Source organism: Mustela putorius, unplaced genomic scaffold, assembly GCF_011764305.1.
Source record: "Mustela putorius furo isolate JIRA1106 unplaced genomic scaffold, ASM1176430v1.1 tig00000127_pilon_pilon_pilon, whole genome shotgun sequence".
Taxonomy (NCBI): domain Eukaryota; kingdom Metazoa; phylum Chordata; class Mammalia; order Carnivora; family Mustelidae; genus Mustela; species Mustela putorius.
Window position 1 is genome coordinate 12830372 of NW_025421288.1, and position 23392 is coordinate 12853763.

The 23392-nt window shown below is 50.7% G+C and overlaps 1 protein-coding gene across 2 annotated transcripts in view; it reads right to left on the minus strand.

Annotated features, from left to right (window-relative positions):
• Positions 1-202: 202 nt before the first annotated feature.
• TESMIN (testis expressed metallothionein like protein) overlaps positions 203-23392 on the minus strand; it is a 38292-nt gene continuing 15102 nt past the window's right edge. Inside the window, exons 7-11 of one of the 2 annotated variants that reach the window (XM_045066128.1) lie at positions 21063-21134; positions 5652-5754; positions 4742-4879; positions 2859-3034; positions 203-1451 (exon numbers count right to left, since the gene is read on the minus strand). In XM_045066128.1, the coding sequence (XP_044922063.1) occupies positions 1259-1451; positions 2859-3034; positions 4742-4879; positions 5652-5754; positions 21063-21134 (682 nt within the window). In that variant the 3' untranslated portion in view covers positions 203-1258. The remainder of the gene's footprint in view (positions 1452-2858; positions 3035-4741; positions 4880-5651; positions 5755-21062; positions 21135-23392) is intronic. The other variant, XM_045066134.1, reaches the window with a different exon arrangement.

The window sequence follows — 23392 nt, forward strand, 5'->3', positions numbered from 1 at the left end:
CAGACGCAGAGGGAAAGCCGCCTCCCAGGAAAGGGTCACGAAGCCCTGTTTCAGGACCCCCACCCCCCACCCCAGGGGTGATGTGGACGCGGCTCCTCTGGCAGGTGCACGTGGGTCCCAAAGCACAGCCTGGCAGACCCCCCCTCCCCATCCAGTGCAGGGCTCTGCCTCCGGCTTGCCGCCACGAATCTCTATCCAAAGGAGCCAAAGGGGGATTGAAATGGTGGAGAATTAAGTGTTTTTCTTCCCCTCCGTGGTTCCCCGTCAGAATTTGCTGTTCCAAACACAGCTCTAGGAAATGCCAGTGGCCGCGGGGCTCCGTGCTGACCCCGCTATGCTCCTGAGTGAGCGTTCTAAATGGGCTCTAAGGGGCGGGGGCGATTCATAAACACGGAAACATGACCGATACGTTTCAGCTACTAAGTTAATTACAACAATGGAAGACATTTGAAGCTTTTAATCCTCTTTGCTTTTCCAATAGAACCAAAAGAGAGCCAACTTAATAACTAATCTTACCTGCTGGTTTCTGCAAACTCGTTATTTTAACCATATTTTAACAAACAATAATAATATTAGAACAGTAATTAGGGAGAAATTAATTGGACAGTAGAGCTTTCCCACACTCAAATGAAAACACATAAGAACCGAGGTCACTGGCAGGCACAAGCATGAGCCCGCTGCCCGTGTTTCAGGGTGGCCTGAGGGGAGCGGAGAATTTGTGTGACTCTGGGAAAACGTCCGCACTTGGGAATTCCTCAAGGTTTTCTGTACTTTTCTGGAGATTTTAAGTTGTATCTTAGCAGCCCATCTGGAGAATTTATTTCAAAATTCTTTTAGTGAAAAATCATTATGCTTTTTAGGAGGAGAAGCCTCCAGAGGAAAATTTCCAAGACATGGTGAAGGCGAGGGAACGGGCCGCTTCTTCCCCAGAGCCTGCCGGCACGGGCAGTGTGGACAGTGCTCCCAGAGTCGCCGGGAGCCGCTCTGTCCCCAGGGCCAGACGGCCACCGTAAGCTGCGTCCCGCACTTCCTCCAAAAGTGGGTCTGTGATCGCTGAGACCCTCACCGAGACCCTCACCGAGACCTCTGAGTAGATCCCCCCGGCCCCCGGATGCAGAGGGAAAGCCTGACCTTAGTGACACAGCTGCTGACCTGGCCCGGCCTCGTGTCCCTCCAACAACCTTTCTAAACTACGCATCCCTTTCTCTCAGAACATTGAAACAAGACCTGCGCGCATTCCACCGTCCCCACACTAACTCTACTCAAGCTTCAGGCCTTTGGACTTGAACTCGATGCGGAGAATCTGCGACAGGCACCTCCCGAACTCCTCCAGGATCATCTGCTCCGCCAGGCCATCGGGGCAGCGCGCCTTCTCCGCCTCTTCGCCCTGGGCCAGCAGGCAGGCGCACGCGGCCTCCACCACCTCCCAGGAGATGCACGAGGACGAGCGCCTGGCGGGAACAGAGCAGTTACAGGCCGGGCCCCCGTGCCACGCCTTAAGTACCTGATGGGTAAGGGGACGTCCTGGTCACGGGATTTACAGCGGGTCACCGGTGAAGTCTAATGCCAGCTTCCTCGTACCGGAAACCTTGACCATACGCAGCATTTTGCCTTTAGGAGTGACCCGTCCATCTCTCGACTCCCCCGTCACCGCAGGGTCTGAGGACGGTCCGGAGGAGATCACTTGCAACCTGCAGGGGCTCCGGGGTGACAGTATCCAGCTCGGGGTCCGGGCAGGGGTAGAGGCAGGTCTCTTGGGTAAGACAAGGTCCTAGAGAAGCGCCGGGCAGCCTGCTCCCAGCTCCGGCCCCGGGGGCACCTGAGCCCTCAGAGGCCAACCGCCCTGAGGACTCGTCCCCGTGGAGGGGTGCTGTCGGCACAGTCCCGCCCCCCCCGAAGGCCCCCCCGGGAGCCCTGAACAGCAGGACTCTGTCGTGCAGGACTGGCCGAGGCCCCTCTGAGCTCGAGGGGCAACGTGGCTTCGCTCCACGGCTGCCCACATCGCGCTCAGACTGCAGGAATTCAGGAAAACTTCCCCAAGTGCTGGCAAGTGTTGGAGGACGAGAACAGACACGGGGGTCGGGATGGGTTAGAACCTCTCTGTGCAGACACGAGAGAACATGTCCGCTCGCCCGTTCACAGACAGTGAGGCCGTGTCCGGTGGACTTTTACTGGTGAAGACCCCTGCACGCCCAGGGACGAGTACCTCTGGTGTCTCTGACCAAATAAGCACGAACTCGGCTTGGCAAAATGATATGAATTCGAGACATCTGGTACTTTATCATGAGAGCACTCAAGGCATTGAATTGAAAGGAACTTTTTCAAGTGGATAAACCAAATCTAATACATAGTAAAATTATCGCCCAAGCTTTGAGATCCGCTGGGCTTATAACGTGGCCTCAGCCCAACTCAGTGGGGCGCTACCCACCCAGTGTGAGGCACTTCACCGCCCCCGTGGGAAGGAGCGCGGCGGGCAGGCTGTCTCCCCACACGGCCGGCAGCCGGTCAGGTGCCTGCGGTCCAGAGATCATGCCCTCGCTGCCCGGGAGCGCTGGCCCATCGGCGATCCCCACAGGGCCCCTCTGCTTGTCCACAACGTGGGTAGATCTGTCCGTGAGGACAGACAGCACAGAGCGGTCTCCGTGGTGGGGGCCCCCGTGGAAACAGCGAATAGAATCTCAGGCTGGTCCAGCAGGGGAGTTGTCACCTCGTCCCCACCGCTCCTCCCCTCACAGACAGGCAGACAGACAGACAGACAGACACACACACACACACACACGCTCTTTCCAGTATATAGACTGACTTTCTCAAATTAACCTCTGTTTCCCCTCTTCGGAGGGTGGGTTCACAGTACCTACCTATCTTGTCTGAATTTTGCTGGTCCTGAGAATTCAGCTGGTGACAACTGATGGCTGCCTTCAGACCCTCCAACCTCCATAGAGTTGGGCATGTTCATTAGGGTTTTCCGTTCTGGGCTTTCTTCATAATTTTTGCAACCAATGCATTTGCAAATAGAAGAACACATAATTTTGGCCTGGTAACATAAAATGCTTCAATAAAATTAGACTGCCCTATAAGTCACTAAAAAACAACACATTCTATTTGGACCTTAAAAAACTCTGTGTGTGTGTGTGCGTGTGTGTGTGTGTTTAATCTGCAGTTTTCATACAGATGTGGGGAGGGGGTTTGGAAGGCTGGCGTGCGAGTGTGGGCGTGAGTCCCGAGCAGAGGGGGGTCAGCGCGCTGCCTGGACTGGAACACGGGTCCTAGGATCCCAGCAGACAGCTCTCAGCTCACCCCCTTTACCGCGTTTCGCAGATACTGTGTTTCCACACATGGGGGGCTTGTGCCCCCCCTGCCGCATCCAATAAGCCCGTTGGCACAGGTTTTCCAATGGTCTTTGCTCACTTCGTGGCTCTGTGTCTCATTTTGGTATCGCTCTCAATATTTCAAACTTTTCGTCACTCTTATGTTTGTTCTAAGATCTGTGCCCAGCGACGGCAACTAAGGTCATCAGAGGACGCTCAGTATTTCTGATGAGGGAACGTGTCTTGTCTCTTAGACTTTGTGCCACTGCACGCCCAGCGGAGTCCAGCGTCCACACACCTGCACTGGACCGGCTTGAATGCAGTGTTTGCTTTCTTGCGGTGCCCTGGACCCGAGCCCATGTCATGTCCCAAGGGGGGCCTGTGTCCTGCTGGCTCTGCTGTTGCAGGGGATGTGTGGCTGGGGAGAGTCTGAGACCCACCGAGGGCCTGCCTTGCGTGGCTGTCCTAAGGGAGGCCCTGGCCACTTGCTTGTGGGGGGAACTCGGCTTCTTGGCACAAGGCAGCGTGTCTGGAAGCTAGGGCCTCCCCCTGGCTCAGCTGCTGGGGGAGGGGTCCCTCAGGGATGCACATCAAAGGGTATCTCTTGTGTTTTACTCTGCCCCCTGGATTTTTTGAGCAAGAGGCCCTTCAGGATTTCCAGTGGACTCTCAAGAGCACAGGACACCCACCCCTCATGTGGGCTGCTGCCTGGCAGAGGCTCAGCCTCCGGAAAGTGGGTGAAGATCAGGCAGAGACGCTGCAAGACCATCCGAAGCCTGCTCCGTGGTGGGGGGGGGGGTGGCACTCACAGCTTGAATCCTGTATCTTGGCATGACTTGGGCCGCATTTCCAAAACCCTAGCTGGGGGGAGGCTGGGCCTGCTCACTCAGAGCTTCCAGCACATGTCCCCAGAACCACGAGGACTCTTCTCAAGCCTGACCGTCTGGGACAACCTTGTCCAAATAAAATTCACAGATCGCCCTCGAAGACCGCAAGCACACCAAGGGAGAGCCTTTCAAGGAAGGGCCCTCCCGGCCCCTCACTGCTGGGGCCTGCGGGCTCTTTTCTCTGTCCGTCCCTCTCCTCCAACACCAGGAATGGAGAGGGAAGCTGAAGGGAGAGAGTGAGCCCCTGCATGGCCAGTGAGTGTCCGGGAAACTCCGGCCTGGGAACTGCCCTGCCCTGCTGTGTGCTCAGCCTGGAGGCCCTGCGGTCCACTGTGGTCTCGGAGCACCAGCCTGGGGATGAGGCTCCACACGGAGGAGGCAAGGCCCACCTCTGGGAGCCCCCGACCTGCTGCCACGGAGCGGGCCGGGCCACGGGGCAGGAGCCTCTGCTGGGCGCTCATGGTGGGCTTGAGGCAAGCAACGGGCTCCTGAAGGGGCCCCGGAGTTATCAGCAGGTGCCCCTGCGCCCGGGCCGGGGCATCTCACCTCGTAGCACTCACAGTAGTTCTTCAGGCAGCCGGAACGCCGGCAGTTACAGCCCTTGTTGTGCCGAGGCTTCACGTCTCCCAACCTCCCTTTCCCGATTTTTGGTTGGAAAGCTTCTGGATTCCTATCAAGACATGCCTATGAGACAGAAAACACAAAACTCCATCAAAATGTACTTTATTATGTAAAAATCTTGCTCAGTGAAAGGTATCTCCGTTGTCTGCTACGTTAATCCATCTGTAGCTTTAGGATTCGTCACAGGACACAAAGGACTAATACTCAGCCATCGAAAAGGACGACATCTCACCTTCTGCAACCATTTGGATGGAAAGAGAGGGTGTTATGCAAGCGAAATAAGTCAAATGCAATGATCATATGATCTCACTCCTATGTGGAATTTAAGAAATAGAACAGAGGTGCATAGGGGAAGAGAGGGAAAAATAAAATAAAATAAAATAAAATCAGAGGAGGAGGCAAACCCTAAGAGACTCTGAGCCCTAGGAGAGCGACTGAGCGCTGCTGGAGGGGAGGCGGGTGGGGGCTGGGGTCACTGGGTGACAGGCACGAGGGAGGACACGAGATGTCACAGAGCACCCAGATGAGCACTGGCTACTATACGCAACTGGCAAATCCCTGACCTCCACCTCTGAAACTAGTAATATATTATTTGTTGATTAAAGAAACAGAGGGAAAGCAAAAAGAGAGAGAGAAAGCATGAGGGGGGAGAAACTGTAGCAGACTCCCCACTGAGCACAGAGCCTGAGGTGGGGCTCGATCTCTCGACCCTCAGACTGTGACCTGAGCCGAAACCAAGACTTGGACACTTAGCCAACCGAGCTCCCAGGCACCCTGTATCTCAAGCACATTTAGACACTTTTAGAATGCATGTATTTAGTGGAAAAAATATTACCTTAATGGCCTTGAACCGCTGGATTTCATGACGTAGGTTGTTGCAACAATTGTTACAGTTGCAGTTGTTGCAGAAGTCCCCGCTGGCGAAGCAGTCACAGTACCTGGGAAACGACAGCACAGCGTGTCAGAGGCGCGGCGCGTGGGGACAGCAGCACGCGTGGGGACTCAGCCGGCCAGTGCGCTGGAGGCCGCCGCAACTCTTATTTAGAGACTCTGACTCCTTTCGTGTGAAAGCTAGAGCACCTGGGTAGATGCTGTCCTGGGACTGGCGGGGAGAATGAGAAACCAGTTCAAGCCCCAGCCGCGGCCGTCCACTGTCCCCTGCGCCTCGTGCCCACGGACACTCTCCCCAGAGCGCCCCGCCGGCCCTGGCCACCCACACACGCCCAGCCGAGCCCTCTTCTTGGCCAGACCGTGACTGTCCATGGAAACGAATGGGGCCTGGAGGCCGAACCTGGCTTGGGTTCGATCTTCCTTCCACTCCCTGTCGGCCTGCGGAGGAGGAGACGAATGGGGAGAAACCGCGTGCGAGGCCACTGCTCTCCGACTCTCTCATCGTGAAAGGGTTGTTTGTGAATTCGGAGTCTACAGAACAGCTTTTAGCCCAATCTCTCCCCAGACATGTCCACTGTGCCCTGGGATTCCGGAGGTCCTAAAGGCACAGAATGGGTTTTCCCGGAAGACCTGTCAGAGTCTGTGGCTACGACACCTGCCCTTGGACTGTCCAGGAGGGGTGCGTGGAGACCTGTGGCTTACGCGGGTTCAGCATGGGCGAGGATAAGACACTTTCCTCAACTCACGTGTAACTTCAACGTTGAGACAAGGACTCCCAGTACTTTCCCTATAACCTGCACCCCAGAGAGGCTTCCGGAGTTCATCGGCCACTCCGCACTCCCGCTTGTGACAGGACAAGACCTGCGCCGCTCTCTCGGGAGGGCATGAGTCCCTGAAGGGAGCTTCAAACCAGGCCCCCATGTTACCTGACAGAGGCGATGTGTCAGCGTCCTGAGCTGGAACATGGAAGTCGTGGCATCTAACCTGCCCGTCTCAAGGGTCGCCCAGGGGAGCTCGGGACATCACACGGATGTGTCTCCGGTACAAGTGTCGTGTGACGCCAGGAGGGCCCATGGCTGGCAACACGGTAGACTGCACGTTTGTAGAAACCTCACTGTTACAGAATTCCTAAACATTTTTCTTTCAATATTTATTGTCTGAATTCTTTTAAATAATAGAGTAAAATACATGTCAAGCCAAGAGGAAAGCAAAGGAGATTGTCAGAGATGAAATAAAGAAGAAACCGTGAATCCAAAGGGGAGAGTTCTGTAGCTGCCAGTGTCATCCTGGGGCGCCCGCCGTTCCCGGTGACCAGAGCCCGCTCCTGCGGGAGCAGAAGACCAAGTCTGGGCTACCGAAGGTGAGAGCTGCACCACATAAAGCAAGGATCCTCAAAAGACAACTTCCCCACAAATCCCCTTTGTAGAAGCACTGGGGATACATGCCCCTCCCAGGCACAGGGGGAAACAGGAGAGCAGCTCAGAGGGCTTCCGGAGCAGTAGGATGGACAGTGGGATGGGCAGAAGCGGGAAGAGACGACAGAGGTTCAGAGGCTGGAAAGCAGAGGGGAGAGTTATGGACAGCAGACTGAAGTGCCCCGAATCCTGGGCTAGTGGGAGAGAGCAAGGAAGCAGCTCGGAAGACTCTGGACTCGGTGGTTCCAGGCTGCTCTGGAGTGGAGTGGGGGAGGGTGGGAGAAGAGAACTGGTTGAAATTCTAATGAGGAGGGAGCAAGCCCCCAGGTCCTCCCCTTGCCAGCACACTCCTCTCCACCAGCCCCTGCGGCAAGAGACTGAAATGACTCTCTGGGGCAAGAGGACTGAGGGCGGCGCTATCACAAGGAGCCCCAGGAGGAAAGGTGACTGTTGAGACCCACAGCTTTCTTCTACTTGGCCCCTGGAATCCTAAGGCTGCATTGCAAAAGCCTTCTCTGGGGATGCCGACCAGCCCAAGAGCGAATAGAGAGAGGAGTCCCACAGTGAGGTTTCCCAACAGATGGCTTAGTCTTACCACCAAGAGTCCGTGGGAAGCTTAAGTCTCGTTCTTAAATGTGAGCGGAGTGACAGCCAGAGATCCACAGACATTTCGGGAAACCTGACATAAAAGACAGAGGCCTAAAGAAACAGACTGTCCAGAGAAAGGAAACTGCTGGACAGATTAAGAAACAAGAAAATGGTACTTTACAAAACAGAGTATAAAAACGATGTTCTGGAAAATAAAAAAGTAATCACAGAAAGGATTATCTTAACAGAGGATGTGAAAACTGGAGGAAAGAAGGAGGTCCAGAAAGATACAATTTTGAGAAGTAAGGGCAGAAGATGATTGAGGAACATTTCTCAGAACTAAAGGGCATGAGTTTGCAGAGAAAAAGGACTGCCAAGCGGCGAGAGAGTCCCAAAGCAAGATACTACTGTCCAGTTTCAGAGCACGGGGAACCAAGACAGGCTCCTCCTATAGGTTCCAGATAGAATAAAACCTGCTTCACACAAGGAGCAAGAACAAGAATTATGTCAAAATTTCAATAGCAGGGGCGACTGGGTGGCTCAGTGGGTTAAAGCCTCTGCCTTCGGCTCAGGTCATGATCCCGGGGTCCTGGGATCGAGCCCCACATCGGGCTCTCTGCTCAGCGGGGAGCCTGCTTCCTCCTCCCCTCAAATAAATAAATAAATAAAATCTTTTTAAAAAAAATTCAATAGCAGCACTGGAAACTAGCAAACTCTTCAAATTTCTGAAGAAAAATTCAGCATTCAAAGCTGAACTGAAATTGGAAATCCAACTATGCAATCCAAAACAAATGGGATCCAGGCACCAGGCAATCGAACTTGGGAAGGAAGCAAAGGAAGCCCTTGGTGTGGTGGCAGAGGGAGAGTCCATGGTCGGGGCTGGTGTGACAGCGTCTAGACGGGGACAGGCGCGCAGCTCTGAGAAACACTTCCTCCATCAATACAACTGAGTATGTAGCAGGTCTGAGCGTGATAGAAAAACAGCTGTCTACCCAGAGGGCAGTTTAGGGTTAAATTAGCGTCGTGCACAAAGGAAACCCAGTATCAACTATGACCTCCAGGGAAACGATGAAGAAGTGCAGGAAAGGAAATGAATCACGGTCCAGCAGGAACGGTCCAGCAGGAAGTAGCGTTTTCCCAGTTGTGATTTTCCCAGTTGTGAAACAGAAACACTTACTACTGATCTAACCACATGTGTCTGATGTCTGGGGTGGGAGATGCGTGGGGAAGGGACAGCAAAGCCCGCGTCTCCCACGGTACGAAACCAAGAGAAGATGCCCCCACTGAAAAGTCAAGAAGGTAGCAAAGCAGGCTTGTTATTTACATATGTGGAGACAAATATTAAAAGAGTCTGTTTAAAGAGTTGAAAATTCCTGGAGATCAGAAAATAAGGGGCAGTTGTCAGGGAGCTACCATTCTTTGTGACAAGTCTTATATAATTCCTTGGCTTTTAAAACTGTGTGAGGAGGCGTGTGGCTGGCTCAGCTGGTGATGCATGTGACTCTTGACCTTGGGATTGAAATTTGAGTCCCACGTTGGGCGTAGAGATTATTTAATACTAAATTCTTTTAAAAAGATAAAAATTAAAAAAACTCTTTGTGTGTATTATCTGGATAAGAATAACTAAATTAAAAGTGAGAAAGGATAAACTGAAAGACAGAGAAATCAGATCAAGGCACATCATAAAAAGATGAAGAGATTAAAAACACAGAAAAGAGGTTAAGAGGAGCGGTGCACAGCTGGAGGGGCTAGCACACGGCAGATCAGCATTACAGGACAGAAGAGAGAAAAGGGAAGAGGCTGTGGAATGAAGATACCTGTGAGTGTTGAAAGTTGTGGGCCCTCTGACTTCAGAAGCATAATGAGCCCCAAAAAGATAAATACAAGGAAAAAAGACAGAAGGAAAATCTTAAAAGCCCCAGAGAGGAAAGATAGCTTATCTAGACTGACAGCTTACTTCCTGCTAGAAATAATGGGAGGGATGCCTGGGTGGCTCAGTTGTTAAGTGTCTGCCTTTGGCTTTGTCATGATCCCAGAGTCCTGGGATCGAGCCCTGCATTGGACTCCTAGCTCAGTGGGGAGCCTGCTTCTAACTCTGCCTGCCTCTCTTCCTGCTTGTGCTCTTTCTCTCCCTCTCTCTCTGACAAATAAATAAATAAGATCTTTTTAAAAAGAAAGAAAGAGAAATAAAGGAAGAAAGGAAAGAAAGAAAGAAAAAGAGAAAGAAAGAAAGGGATATAGTAAAAACAGTATCTTCAAAGCTCTGAGAGGAAAACCAACAATCTAGAATTTTATACCCAAACTATGCTTATTTACCGAGGTTCACTCCAGACACATTTCTTCTCTTGTTCTACATACTTTGGTGATTGGCTTGATTGATTCACACTTGCCCCTCTACTTTTTTAAATTTTATGTTGAAAATTTTTAAATTGCATTTGCCAAACCTAGTCTGTCTTCTACCCTAAAATGCACATTTTCTTCTTCCACCAACGCCGGGAAAGATGATCTACATCGGCTGCTTATCCTTCCTCGTCACCCATCACCCTTCCTCCTACTGCACCCCGACCTTCTTCTCTGCCCCACCGGCTCTCAGAGGCGACCAATGACCTCCTTGCTGGAGATGCAAGGACCTCCTCACTGCACGTCTGTCTCAGCAGCTGTGACTCTCTCCTGTTCCAGAACCACAGTCCCAGCTTCCCGTCAGACATTTCTACCCCCAACTCAGCATGTCTGGCCTTAACTTGTGATCTCCCACTCCACTCTGCTCAAGCCGGGCTCCCTCTCTGCGTCCGTGGTGCCGTCCACCACTAACAGAATCCCAAGTCCCTTCTGACTGTTACCACCATTCTCTCTTCCCCCATACCTGAGGAGCTATCAAGTTTACCAATTCTGGCTCAGAAATGTCTTTTTTTTTTTTTTTCAATTTTAGCTTTATATAAGTAAATCACATTTGTTGAATAAAAGTTTTAGATATAAATTAGCAAAAAGAAAAAAAAATTACAATCACTCAGAATTCCACTCCCTAGAAATGATCATTTGGTGAACGTACTTCAGATTTTTTCTCTAAAACTATACATACTGAAATAAACATATGTTGTTTGATTATATATTATATACAAACAAAAACAAGATCATATTCTAAACATTGTTTCAACGTGTTTTTATTACTTGTCAGTATTAGTAATCACTCTAACAACTGATTTTTATTACTTATCACTATTATGAGTGTTTCCCATGTACATAGATGCAGACACTGTTTCAGTGACTGCACAGTGTCCCCTTTTACAGAAGCAGCATAATTCAGTTAATAATTCTCTTCACACTGAACATTTAGATTATTTTATATATTTTGGAATGTAAACAATATTACGCCAGTGACATGGGCCTCCTTTCTGTTCCCAGAAGCCTGTACCTTCCCTCTCTTGCCACAGGGCCTTTGCATGGGCCGTTTCCCCTGTCTAGAACATCATTAGCCACCCACTTTCAATCTACCTCCACCTGATTAACTCTCTGCATCCAAACACTCCTCCTTAGGAAGGTCTTCCCTGGCTTTCAGACTTGGTCCTCTACCCCTCCCCCTCCCCGACACCCACTATCACTCCTTTACCACATTTTCCATATCTCCACTCTGACCTTTACCTATATGATTGTTTTATTCATGTCCATGTCCCACTTAGACTGTGAGTGCCAAGAAGGCAGAGACCATGACTATCTTGTTCATCTCAGTCTTTCTCATTCCTGAAATCACAGAAATTAAGAAATATTTGTGGAATGAATGAGTAAATGTATATCTGAAATAATCTTAAGTCTCTGTTTTGGTCTACCATCCCTGCCTCAGTTCAGGTCTTTCTCGCCTCTTCTATACTCTTGTGATAGCCTCCTAATTCACCTCACTTTCAACTTCCTCTACCTTGCCATCATTGCTAAAACATATATTAGCAAAAAGAAGCAAAGAAAAAACTAGAAACAGAAAACACAAAATAGTGATTCCTGGGTGGCTCAGTGAGTTAAGTGTCTGCCTTTGGCTCAGGTCATGGTCACAGGGTCCTGGGATTGAGCCCTGCATTGGGCTCTCTGCTCAGTAGGGAGCCTGCTTCCCACCCCCGACCCCCACCTGCCTCTCTGTCTACTTGTGATCCCTTTCTCTGTCAAGTAAGTAAATAAATAATCTTTTTTAAAAAAATTTGAAAAAAAAAAAAAGGAAAACACAAAATAAGACTGTGCATTCCTGGTGAGAATGAAAAATGGTATAGCTGCCATAGAAAACAGAGTGGAAGTTCCCCTAAAAGTTAAAACACGAGGGGCGCCTGGGTGGCTCGGTGTGTTGGGCTCTGCCTTCGGCTCAGGTCAGGATCTCAGGGTCCTGGGATCAAGCCCCACATCGGGCTCTCTGCTCGGCAGGGAGCCTGCTTCCCCTTCTCTCTCTGCCTGACTTTCTATCTGCGTGTGATCTCTCTGTCTGTCAAATAAAATAAATAAAATCTTTTAAAAATTTTATAAAAAAAACAAAACAAAACAAAACAAAAAAACACGAACTCACTATATGATCCAGGGATTCCATTTCTGGGCATCTCTAACCAAAAGGATTGAAAGCAGGGACTCGAAGAGATGCTTGTCCACCAGTGCTCATAGCAGCATTAGTCACAGGAACCAAAAGGTGGAAGCAACCCACAAGTCCATTACCAGAGAAAGGGCTAAATAAAATGTGGCCTGTATGTACCATGGCGTATATTCAGGCTTGAAAAGGAATGATATTTTGACACATTTTGCTACAGCAAGGAGCAACCAGGATGCTGGGTGAAAGATGCCAGACAAGAAAGGACACATGTTGTACAGGTTTTCTCATATCACGTCCCTAGAGTAGGCAAATTCAGAGACAGAAAGTAGGACAGAGGTTGCCAGGGATCGGAGAGAGGACAATCGCTACTTCCTGGGTACAGAGTTTCTAACTGGGATGGTGAGGAAGTCCTGGGAACGGTGGTGATGGCTGCGCAGCCTGGTGGGTGTAATTAATGCCCTGAATTGTACATTTAAAAACTGTTACAACGGTAAATTTTTTGTTATGTACATGTTACAAAAAAACCAAAAACAAACCAAACATGAGGTGTACAAAGTATGTACAGAATGCCACCATCTGACTGAAAAAAAAGTTATTAAGTTATTTATTAACTTAAATAAATTTTAAAACCTCAAAAAGATAAGGTGGTACAAACAAGTCCACATATATCAATAATGACAAAAGGTATGCAAAATGGATGAAAGAAGTCTATTAAAAGACCTGGATTATTAGCTTTGCTTTTTAAAAAGCCCCCCACAGTCAGCTTACGGAGGACATACGGGAACTAAAAGCAGCACACAGAACGTGTGTGCAGAAAGAGGCGAGAGGGAGCGCGCCTGCTAACCCCAGCCCGAGAAAACACGGCGGCAGCGCGAGTATCAGCCAGGGAAGAACTCGAGGCCAAAAGCAACAGGAGACACAGGTGTGTCACGGCTGATGGAAGCGTTCACCACCAAGACACAACAAGCATGGGTCTGCGTGCCCTGCACCACAGACCCGATACATGTGAACCAAAACAGAAGTATAGGGAGACACAGGCAAATCCCAATGAGTCAGTGGTCTGAACACACTTTTGTCAAAAACAGATAAATCACACAACATCTAAAGAGCATTTATGAGATTTAAGAAACAAAATGAACAAATCTGACCTAATGCACAGTAAATACATCCAAGACATAGAGAATATACATGTTTAAGTTAATATATCTTAAAAATCTATTGAACATTAAGTCATAAAAAAGAAGACTTCATTAATTTCGAAGCATCCATATCCTATAGACCATATTGTCTAATCACGATGTAATCAAAGTAAAAAATTAACAATTAAAATGTCATTTCAAACATATATCTACATACATATCTGATACTGGGAAGTGTGACCTGAGCAACCCGTGGGTGAAGACTGAGTGACAGCAAAAGTGTCTCATACCAACACTTGTAGATGCATTAAAGCAGTGCATGGGGCTAATCTAAAGCTTTACAGGAATTTCCTAAAAAATAAAAAAGAGAATAAATAAGCATTAGCACAAAAAGCGAGCAAGACAATAGAGTAAAATAAAACAGGTGTGCTGGGGAAACAGTGAAGGGCAAACCTTAATATACCTCTGAAATGGGAACCAGAAATCTTAAGCAAGAAATCCAGAAAACCAAAAGCAGATGCCCTGAACAGACTGACAGAACAGACAGAAATCCCATGGAGAAGATCAAGAGAGAGGAAAGAGAGAAGCAATGACAACAGAAGCTTGGAAAGCGTGCACGGCTGTAATCGCTGAGAGAGACGATTTTTTAAAGCAACATACGAATATATAACAGGAATATACAAGTAGATTTAAAAACTTAAGAGAATTCAACAATCTTCAAGAGAAATGCAAAATATCAACATGGGGTGCACCTGGGTGGCTTAGCCAGTTAAGCGTGTGCCTTCGGCTCTTGTCATGATCTCAGGGTCCCCGGATCGAGCCCCGCGTTGGGCTCCCGGCTCAGCTGTTTGTTTCTCCCTCTCCCTTTGCCTCTTGCCCTGCTCGAGTCTGCTTCTCCCTCTGCTCCTAACCCTGCTTGTGCTCGCTCTCTCTCAAATAAATAAGGAGAATCTTAAAAAAATATACCAACATGGACTCCAGAATAAATAAAAACTTAGAAAAAGCAACAGCAAAGAGAGAAAGTGACTGGGTAGCTCATCCCCGTCTTCTCCAGCCCACAAAGACACCCGGCCCTGGTGGTTTTACAGGCAGTGGGCGATCACCCTTCAAAGAACAAACACGGGCTCCCCTGCCCAGACTTTCTCGGAAGCGCCACAGAAGAGGCTGGGGTGGGAGGAGGGAAGCCTGACAGCGCACTGGATTGGGCAACACAAAACGCTGGTATCGATACCACAACCACATTCTCGACATGTGAGAAAGGGAAATCGTAGCTCTACCCGACTCCAGAAAAGTTGCAAAGTCCTAGGCAGAATATTAGAAATCTGGAACCAGATCTTGCAGTGTTTACAGGTAAAATTGGTACATCGTGATCAATTTGGGTTCAATCCCTAGGCTACAGGGTGGATTAGCATTGGTATATTTATTGTAATAGAACATATTATAGGATTAAAAGGAAAATAACAGCGATCATTTCCATAAACGCAGGAAAAAGACTTTGATAAAACTGACCACTCACTTACATAAGGATAAAGCAGAATGCCTGATTAGGAACAGAAGGACGTGGACGGAAGCCTCCTCAGCGGGAGGCAGGTGTGTGGCGGAGAAGCAGCCCTTCGGCAGGAGCTACTCTCCCCGGACTCCAGCCGAGCACGTGGGAGGCTCCACTCGGGGACATTCCCCAGCCTCCCACCCAGCCTGGTCTGAGCACAGCATGAGGTTCTGGCCCGGGCAGTGTGAGTGGAAGTGATTCGGGCAGGTTCTGGTTATGCCCTGGAAGGGGAGACGCAGGCCTGCACCCTCTTTTCTCTTCCTCCGTGGCTGGAACGGAGGCGAGGGCGGGGGCTGGGGAAGCATCGTCCCCCCGGGGGCGGTGGGGGACGGCAGAGCAGCCGACGGGACCGACACACGAAGGAGATGACTGTCGGTCACAGTCTTTGTCCAACAGCCTCTAAAAGCATTAAGCACAGAGGGTCTCTCAAAAACCTACTGCAAATTTCTCACTTCGGGCAGGGCAAGGGAAGGTTAGAAGTATTACCAGGAAAACCAGGAGCAGCCTGGCGAGCGCCCAGCATGGCAGAGGCTGCGGGAGGGGCCGTCACTCTCACGACCAGGAAAAGAGGACAGAGATGCGGAAAGAAGTCCTGGCCCCCTTCGCAGTCAGGTTGTCAAATACGATGGTGCAGGACGTCCACACACGAACCACTGAGAAGTGGGGTCCATCGTGGAACAGCGTCAGGACCCCAGAACCAGACCCACCCAGACATCAGACCCTGAGAGCCGACAGGGAACGCGCTGCACATCGCTGCGACGATACTGGTGTTCTGCGATCAACCGTGCCGGGAAATTAGTTGTGTATATGGGGGAGAAAATGAAATTCGATGCCTCCCTGACGCCATTCATAGAAATCAACCCCAGGTGCACAGAGGCCGCAAAGGAGAAAAGCAAACTCTAAGACTTCGGAACAAACTCGAACAGCACGACCGTTCGGACCCGGGAAGTGGCTGGATTTCCTGAGCGAGAAGCAGCAATAGTGAAGACAAGTGACCATTCTGGCTGCATTAAATTTGAAACTTCTGTCCACCGAGAGTCACGCTCCCCGTCAGCCGTGTGTACTGGGTGCCCAGCAGACATCAGATCTTGGGCGCGGTCCTCATCTCCGTGACAATTCCAGCTGTCTGTGCCCTTTCCTGGGGGGCAGAGCGCTGTCTAAGTCGAAAACCCCTGTGCTGGGGCAGGACATACAGCGTGGTCCCTGAGCGAACTCCCACTCCCTTTCTTACCACTACTGTGGACTTGCCCCGCTCTGTAAAATGGCCTTCCTCTCCGAAAAGGCCCAAACTGCTCTGTTCATGTTGGCAGCAGCAAGAGAGCTCGCGGAGCACCGTCCTCTGTGGTCTCGGGCTCCCATACTCCACGGACTCGGTGGACACAGACCTCAGGGTTCCAGGTCTCTGGTGGCAGAAAGTCTGACTACCAACGAGCTGAGGGATCAGCGTGGATGGTGACGTCTGGGAACACTCCACAGTCCACGCTTTGTTAGATCCACTGTACGCAGTCTACGTGTTCTTGCTCAAGGGACGTGCACTGTCCCCTTCCGCAGTCCACTCCTGCCATTGCCTAGGAGACCACTGCCACTGCCACCACATGAGGTCTGGTGGCCCCTCTTTTGTCTGGAAACACACTGAAGCAGCATGACTCTGCTAAAGGTGCTGTCCTCGAGGTAGAGCACATTTCAGGGCTGGCAAGCTGGCAGCATTCCAACCTCTGGGTAATCGCACTCCGGGGCTCAGCAGGAAGGTGAATGTACTGTCCACTGTCCACGCGTATGCCGTGGGCCCAGGCACGCTGTGTCCTACAATTAAGTCTTACTGTGTTTGAAAAGACCTACGACGACGTGTGTTCTAATCTTAGTCTTAACTCATTGGCCATCATGACAACTTCTTTAAAACGCTTTAAAACATGGGTATTAAATATTTAAGACCTTTCGAGATGCATATTTGAGCCTGTAAAATATTTAAGGAAACCCCTTCAAGGCCAAGAAATAAAAGAGAAACAGAAGATCAGAGGAGTGAGCCACATCGAAGCTGAGGCCGACAGCCGTCTTCGGCATCTGCTGACCCCAGCGACCGTCGGCTTTGCTTTTAGCGGCTGCACGGGGGCGGTGGAGGGAGCGACACCCACAGGGATGGCAAACCCTTCTAACAAGTAGACTGTGCCAGCCATTGCTCTAAGTGCTTTCCGTGTACCCACCCGAAGCCTGGAGCCCGCCCAGGCAGGGGCTCGGCTCCAAGAGCTGCCCGTCAGGAAGAACAGTGGAAGGTCCTTACCCGATGGTAAGTGCTCTAGGAAAACCTGTCCTAGGCAAGCAAATGCATCCATCTGGGCACTGGCTGGGAGGAGGGGGCCCATTTGGGTTTGAGAGATCTGAATTCATGCTGTGGGTCCTAAAAAAATACCTTAGGGAAACTTTTGAGTTGTCCAGATTGGAAGTGCCATCAAGGCCAAGCAGTGGCAAACACAGTTTCTCTGCAGGAACGCACCCTCGGGTCAGCCTGGGAATTCCCGCATAGCAAGCCCCAGTGACTATAACTTACAATTTTTAAAAATTCACAAAATACATGAGGTAACAAACAAACATAATGAGTGAAAAATCAAGAGAAGAAAACACCAGAATCAGACAAGCAAAGACTTTAAATATTAGAATTACACGCTACTGGGTATGAATTAAGTATTTAATATTTTTAAACATCAAAGAAGGAATCGAAAGCAGAAGTAAGAATCAAGAGACTAGACAAAATGATCACCCAGCTTTGACCTTCTAGCCCCAGGATTCTGGTTAATTAACCTGTTTAATCAGAGACAAAAGGCCATTTGAAAAACCAGTATTAGAGACTGCCCGGTCTATGATTAAAATCTTGATTTAGACTTGATCAGAGTGAAGACACTGTGGGTAATATAAGCCTCCTGACAAGTCCCGCCCAGTATCTCAGCAAAAACGGAATTGGAACGAATACTTAAAGAACTTTGCTTGGATTTGCTAACATATTTCAGAATCAATTGAAACTGTCCTGGGAAACATCGCACTCGTAGAGCCGGTGCCTCCTCCCAGAGTCTCCCAGCGTGTGCCCATGGCACGGGAAGAGACCTCCCTCCGGCCCTAGAGCACTCCTCCGCACGCTGCGAAGTTATGCCCAGAGGTCTGGCGAACCATACCTGTCACGGCCTGTACAAGAAAATCCTGTTACGAAAGTGGCTGTCACAATCAGTGCTTTCATAAACTAATTACGAAGCAAATCCATGTTTAAAGTGTATAAAAAATGTTAAGACTCTCTCTCTCTGCCTGCCTCTCTGCCTACTTGTGATCTCTGTCAAATAAATAAACAAAATCTTAAAAAATAAATGTTAAGAAAGTCCTATGTAGTGGCAGCGGAAAGACAGAAGAGAACTGCTTGAAAAATCTTTAAAAATTTTTTAAATACTGGGCGCCTGGGTGGCTCAGTGGGTTAAGCCGCTGCCTTCAGCTCAGGTCATGATCTCGGGGTCCTGGGACCGAGTCCCGCATCGGGCTCTCTGCTCAGCAGGAGCCTGCTTCCTCCTCTCTCTCTCTCTCTGCCTGCCTCTCTGCCTAATCTCAAATAAATAAATAAAATCTTTAAAAAAAAAAAACTTTTTAAATACTAAGTTTTCAATAAAAGATAACAAATGCTTATCTACTTTTTTATTAAGTTTACATCAATACCATTTTCATTACACAGACTAATTTCATTGCTTCAAAATAATTCCCAGCTTCTGCTGACTCAAGACACCACCAGAAAAGCTGCAGTCCGTTATCTAATGCTTTAGTGGGACGGGGGTGGGGGGGCGGCTCCAGCTCTGCCTGGAGAGGGAGGGAGGGACACGGGTCAGAGCGAACACTCTCTCTACGGCAGTGACAAGCTGGGAGATGACCCCCCGAAAGCCTGAAGACAGACGTCATTAAAACTGTCGCTTCGAGGGAGGAGTCCAGAGAATGGGAGGCAGGGGCCAGCGCTCGGACGTCCCACTCAATGTGGCTGCATCATTGGTGTTACCCGTGTGCACGTGTCACAATAATGAGTTTCTCTCTCCGTCGATGGTCAATTAATAGTCACCCCTCTTCACCTTTATCCTATAGATTCTCCCAATAAAGCAGGACAATTAACCCTAAGAAAACTATATTCCATCACTTTAAGAACACAATTTAGTTCTGGGGAGATGAAGAGTAAAGAAATCCGAAGGCTCCTCCTGGTCATCACGCACGTGCTCACGGAGCAAGCGATGGACAGTCCACTCCCGACACCTGCTCCCCGCCAAAGCTCCCAGGCACTCGCACACAGACGGCCGTGTTGTCGCCAGCACACTGCCACCTAGAGACCTCGCGGCAGGCTCTGCTTGGGCGGGGGTGGGGTGGGGTGACATCACCCCCTCCTCAGCTTTTCCGCAAACAACTTTCCGGAGATCACTGGGTCCTCAGTGGTTGGCTGATGCCAACAAACCCCGACAGGCTGATCGGGACGCCCCGGGGGACTTTCTGGGGACACTCACATCCTTCCAGTGCCCACAGCGCTCCAGGCCCCTGGCTTCCCAGCACAGAGCTACCGAGGAAGCTAGAACTCTGGCCCGATGGTGCGGCGCTGAGCGTGCAGTCGGAGGTGCGGGTCCCCAGGTCTGCCGCAAGGGCACTAAGCCTCTACTGCGGCCCGGGCGCTTCTCTTGAGGCGGAGCCCGTGGCCCACAGAGACGGCGCCTCCTTCCTCCGGACAGCGCGGGCCACACTCCGCACCTCCTTTTCCTTTGTTCCAACGCTGACCACGCCCGCCTGGGATGACTGAAGAGTGCGTCAGGCACCTGCTCACCTGGAAAGCGGCTCCTAGGCCAGTAGCGATCTCCGTGGCCTTCCATTGTGGGGTCATCAATAAGTGAGACCCTTCTTGGAGCCCCACCTTACTTCTGAGTCCTTGGGGACCTCTCTCCACCCCCCAGTGACTGTCTATACCCTGCTCTAGGCCTCACCGGTCTTCTGGTCTCCCCAGTCCCAAAACACAGCTGCACCTCGGCAGCCCCGTTGGACAGGACCTGGTCCCCTCCTGGCTCCGTCCTCCCGACACGCAACCACCTTGTCCTCCGCCGCATCGGTCGTCCCCAGCTGGGCGGGCCACTCGGCCTCGGCAAGGTCACGCGGTCCAGGCTTCGCCCTCTGTCTTCCTTCCTCCTCACCGGAGCCGCGTGTTAGCGGAGCAGGCGCGCCCGGCGTTCAGAGAGGCGTGCAGCTCGCACTCACACACTAAGCCAGCGACCGCTCAAATGCTTTCACACAGCCAAGCCTAGTTTCCAGCATTGCTTTTTAAAAAATGAATGTGTCTTTACAGTGAACCGAGTTTCTCAGGTTTCTGGATTTGGACCCACTTGTGTACCCCCAAGTCCCTGTCCCATCAGTGGAGCCCTCAGTGACTTCAGCAGGACTCTGCAAGGGAAAAACCACGTGGAGACAGTGTTAGCCATCAGGACGGGGATGTGTGCCCCCTCCAACTGTCCCTCTAAAGCTAGGCAGGCCCTCAGGGCAGACACCTGGCAAAGCGGAGAGCCGGGCAGACGACACAAACAGCGCCCCCATGTGGCAGGTCCGGAGGGGTACGGGGGCCACCTCCTGCGTCTGCCACACCGCCCACACCCCCGCCCACAGCTCTGCCACAAGGCCAGCCCCACCGTCCCCCCACCGAGCCTCCTGCGAGCTGGCATCCCTGGGGGAGAACTTTTCTGAGAAAATTCACTGCTGAGTGAATATTACCAGTCCACCGAACTGGTACAAACTAGGATGCGGCAATGTCCCAGTGAACGCCCTGGAAGGGTGCCGCGGTTAGCACCCATCCCAGGGGCGGAGATGCAAACCCAAACCCAAGAAAGTCACACCACGCGAGGGGCAGGCAGGGTCCTTTGCTAAATTAGTCGGTCAAGAGAATCCCAGGAGACCCGAACCAGGCTTGGGCAGAGGGCGCAGCGTCTCGCTGCTCTGGCCGGCGGGTCTCAGCTGTGGCCCCGCGCTGCTAGCCGCTGATGCTCATCTCAACTGTGTACCACTTACTGACTTCTAAACAACCTTATTTCTATTTAATAATGAAGGATTTGTGATTACTTACAATTTCAGACACTGGGATTTGGTACAGTTACATGGCTTTTTAGACTTTGTGTCCCATGAACTAAGAGTTACTCTATAAAGATTAAAAAAGAAAATATTCAGATCGTTACTCTTTAAAAGGGGAATTAGCTAAGCATCTGGTGTTTTGAACAAATACTGAAAATCTCAGCACCAGGCGCTCATAGGTACTACTTATCGGCGCCCAATCATGAAACGAACTTGCTGTGTGTATTACCACCCGGTGGGAGGCGCCCGGCCGAGCCCAGCTAGCACGCCCACAGTCCCCACAGGGTGCGCAACAGGACCCGACTGCTGTCCCCTCCCCAGGAAGCCTTCTGGACGTTCTTCCCTTGATCTGTTTAAACCCCTATTATGTGGGGACCCTCATGCCAAATAGCTCCTTTAGTTCAACCTTTTTGCATTTTCCCCAATCTGAACACTAACGGATAATGGAACTTAAATCGACCAATCGTCGTCTTATATCGTTCGGGCAGTGTCAGAGCTGTCCACGCTGCAGAGCTACCAGCAACGTCAAAGCAAGTTTCCAGTGGAGGCCTAATTGCTCTTGGGATTAGCCCAGGAGCCATCATGGGGGCATCAGAGGGGGACAGATGAGCAAGTCATAGAGGCTGGACATGAGGGGCAGCTGGGGATTAAAGTCGGGGAAGGCTCCCAAGCGCCGCTTTCCAGTACTGCTTGCGGAGTTTTGTGAGACGTTTACGACGCTACGGTGAAAGGAGGGGACAAGTGCCCAAAGACAATGACGGGACGGTGACAGGGCTCTGCTGGGCCCCAGGGATGCCGCTTGGTCTGGGGGGTCCCTACAGAAACTGCAGGGGACCTTGGCACACAGGTAACGTTTGCCAACAGTCTCCTGTCGCCGCACAGAGCGCGGAAGCACTGCGTGCCACCTGTCCTGTGGTTCTGATACAAATGCCCCGAAGACAGTGTGCCAGGCGGGCCCCTTTGCCTGTGCACTGCACACTCACACATTCAGCTCCCTGGAGTCCAGACTGGGGGAACCCTAAGTCCCAGCTCGGCCCGTCGTCCTCTGTACGTGGACGGTGGGTTCCTCTTGCGTGGGCGTGCTTGCCTTAGCAGCCTCCAGCCCAGCCCCACTGTCTGCGCTTCTGTTTAGCGACATCTCCACCCCCGCCCCCAAACACACTTGGCACCTGACTCATGCACGAGCTGCTGACTCTTACTTTTGGAGATTCTCTCATTTTAAGATAATGTCCCCAAACTATGTCACTGAATGCTGTATTAATTTATTATTCGTCTAGTCTACTTTTCCCCTTTGTACCTAGCAGAGTGACAGCTTTATGTCCCCTCAGGTGCCCAGAGGTGCGCCTTGGAGCAGACGTGGGCTTTCAGAGGAGGGCGCGTCTCACCTACTTCTCTGCTCTTGTCCTTGGCCTCTCAGACCTCCCCCTACAGTGGGACACAGGGTGGCCTGGCACTGACTATCCAGAGGAACCAAAATTCTTTCCTCTAAAAAATGGGGGTGGGGTGCGTGGAGACATTCCAGGCGTGACCTGCCGCGACTGTGGGAGGGCAGAGGACAGTTTAATGAATGTCCTGTGTCAGGAAGATACCAATCGGCATTTCCTGAGAGATCCTCAAGTGGTCAGGACAGTGATAAGAGCTTCAGGGGAAAATCAAAAAATACACATATAAAAATTTATAGTCAGTCCAGGAGGAATCCCGCAAAGAACTTGGGAATGAGATATATAAATATATAAATATGAATGAGATTGAAAAATTGGAGGACAGAAGATACGGTAAAATCAGCTGTCAGGTTATTTGATACTGATTGGTAATGATATAAAATCCAGAAATGGTAGTTTCATCTGGATGGAAGAAGCTAGACTACTTTCGAAGGAGCTAGAACTCGCCACCACCGGTTAGGGCTGTGAGACTCGCTGTCCACCCCAAGGCGGTTTCAGCTGAGGTAGCCGCATGAGCTAAGGCGCCATAGGGGCGAGCACAGGGCACCAGGGCGGGAAGAGACGGGAACTGAACCGGGGACAGTCCCACGGCTCTGCGGACACTGTCCACCCTCCTATGCCAGTCCGAAAACTAAGGGCTCGGGAGAGATCCTCACAATTCCGCCTCAGGAAAGCACGAGAAATAAACTCCACCGCACGAGGTATGACCTCATCTTTACGAAAAAAAATGTTCAGAGAAGCAGGCTCGTGAGTGTCCTTTATTACGACGTTCATTGCGCTACAAAAGTCATAGCGTCAGCGCTGTGTCAGAACTCACATTAACACCTGACTGAGGACAGGATGACGAAAGCCATATGGACGGAGTGACAGGACACAAATTTTT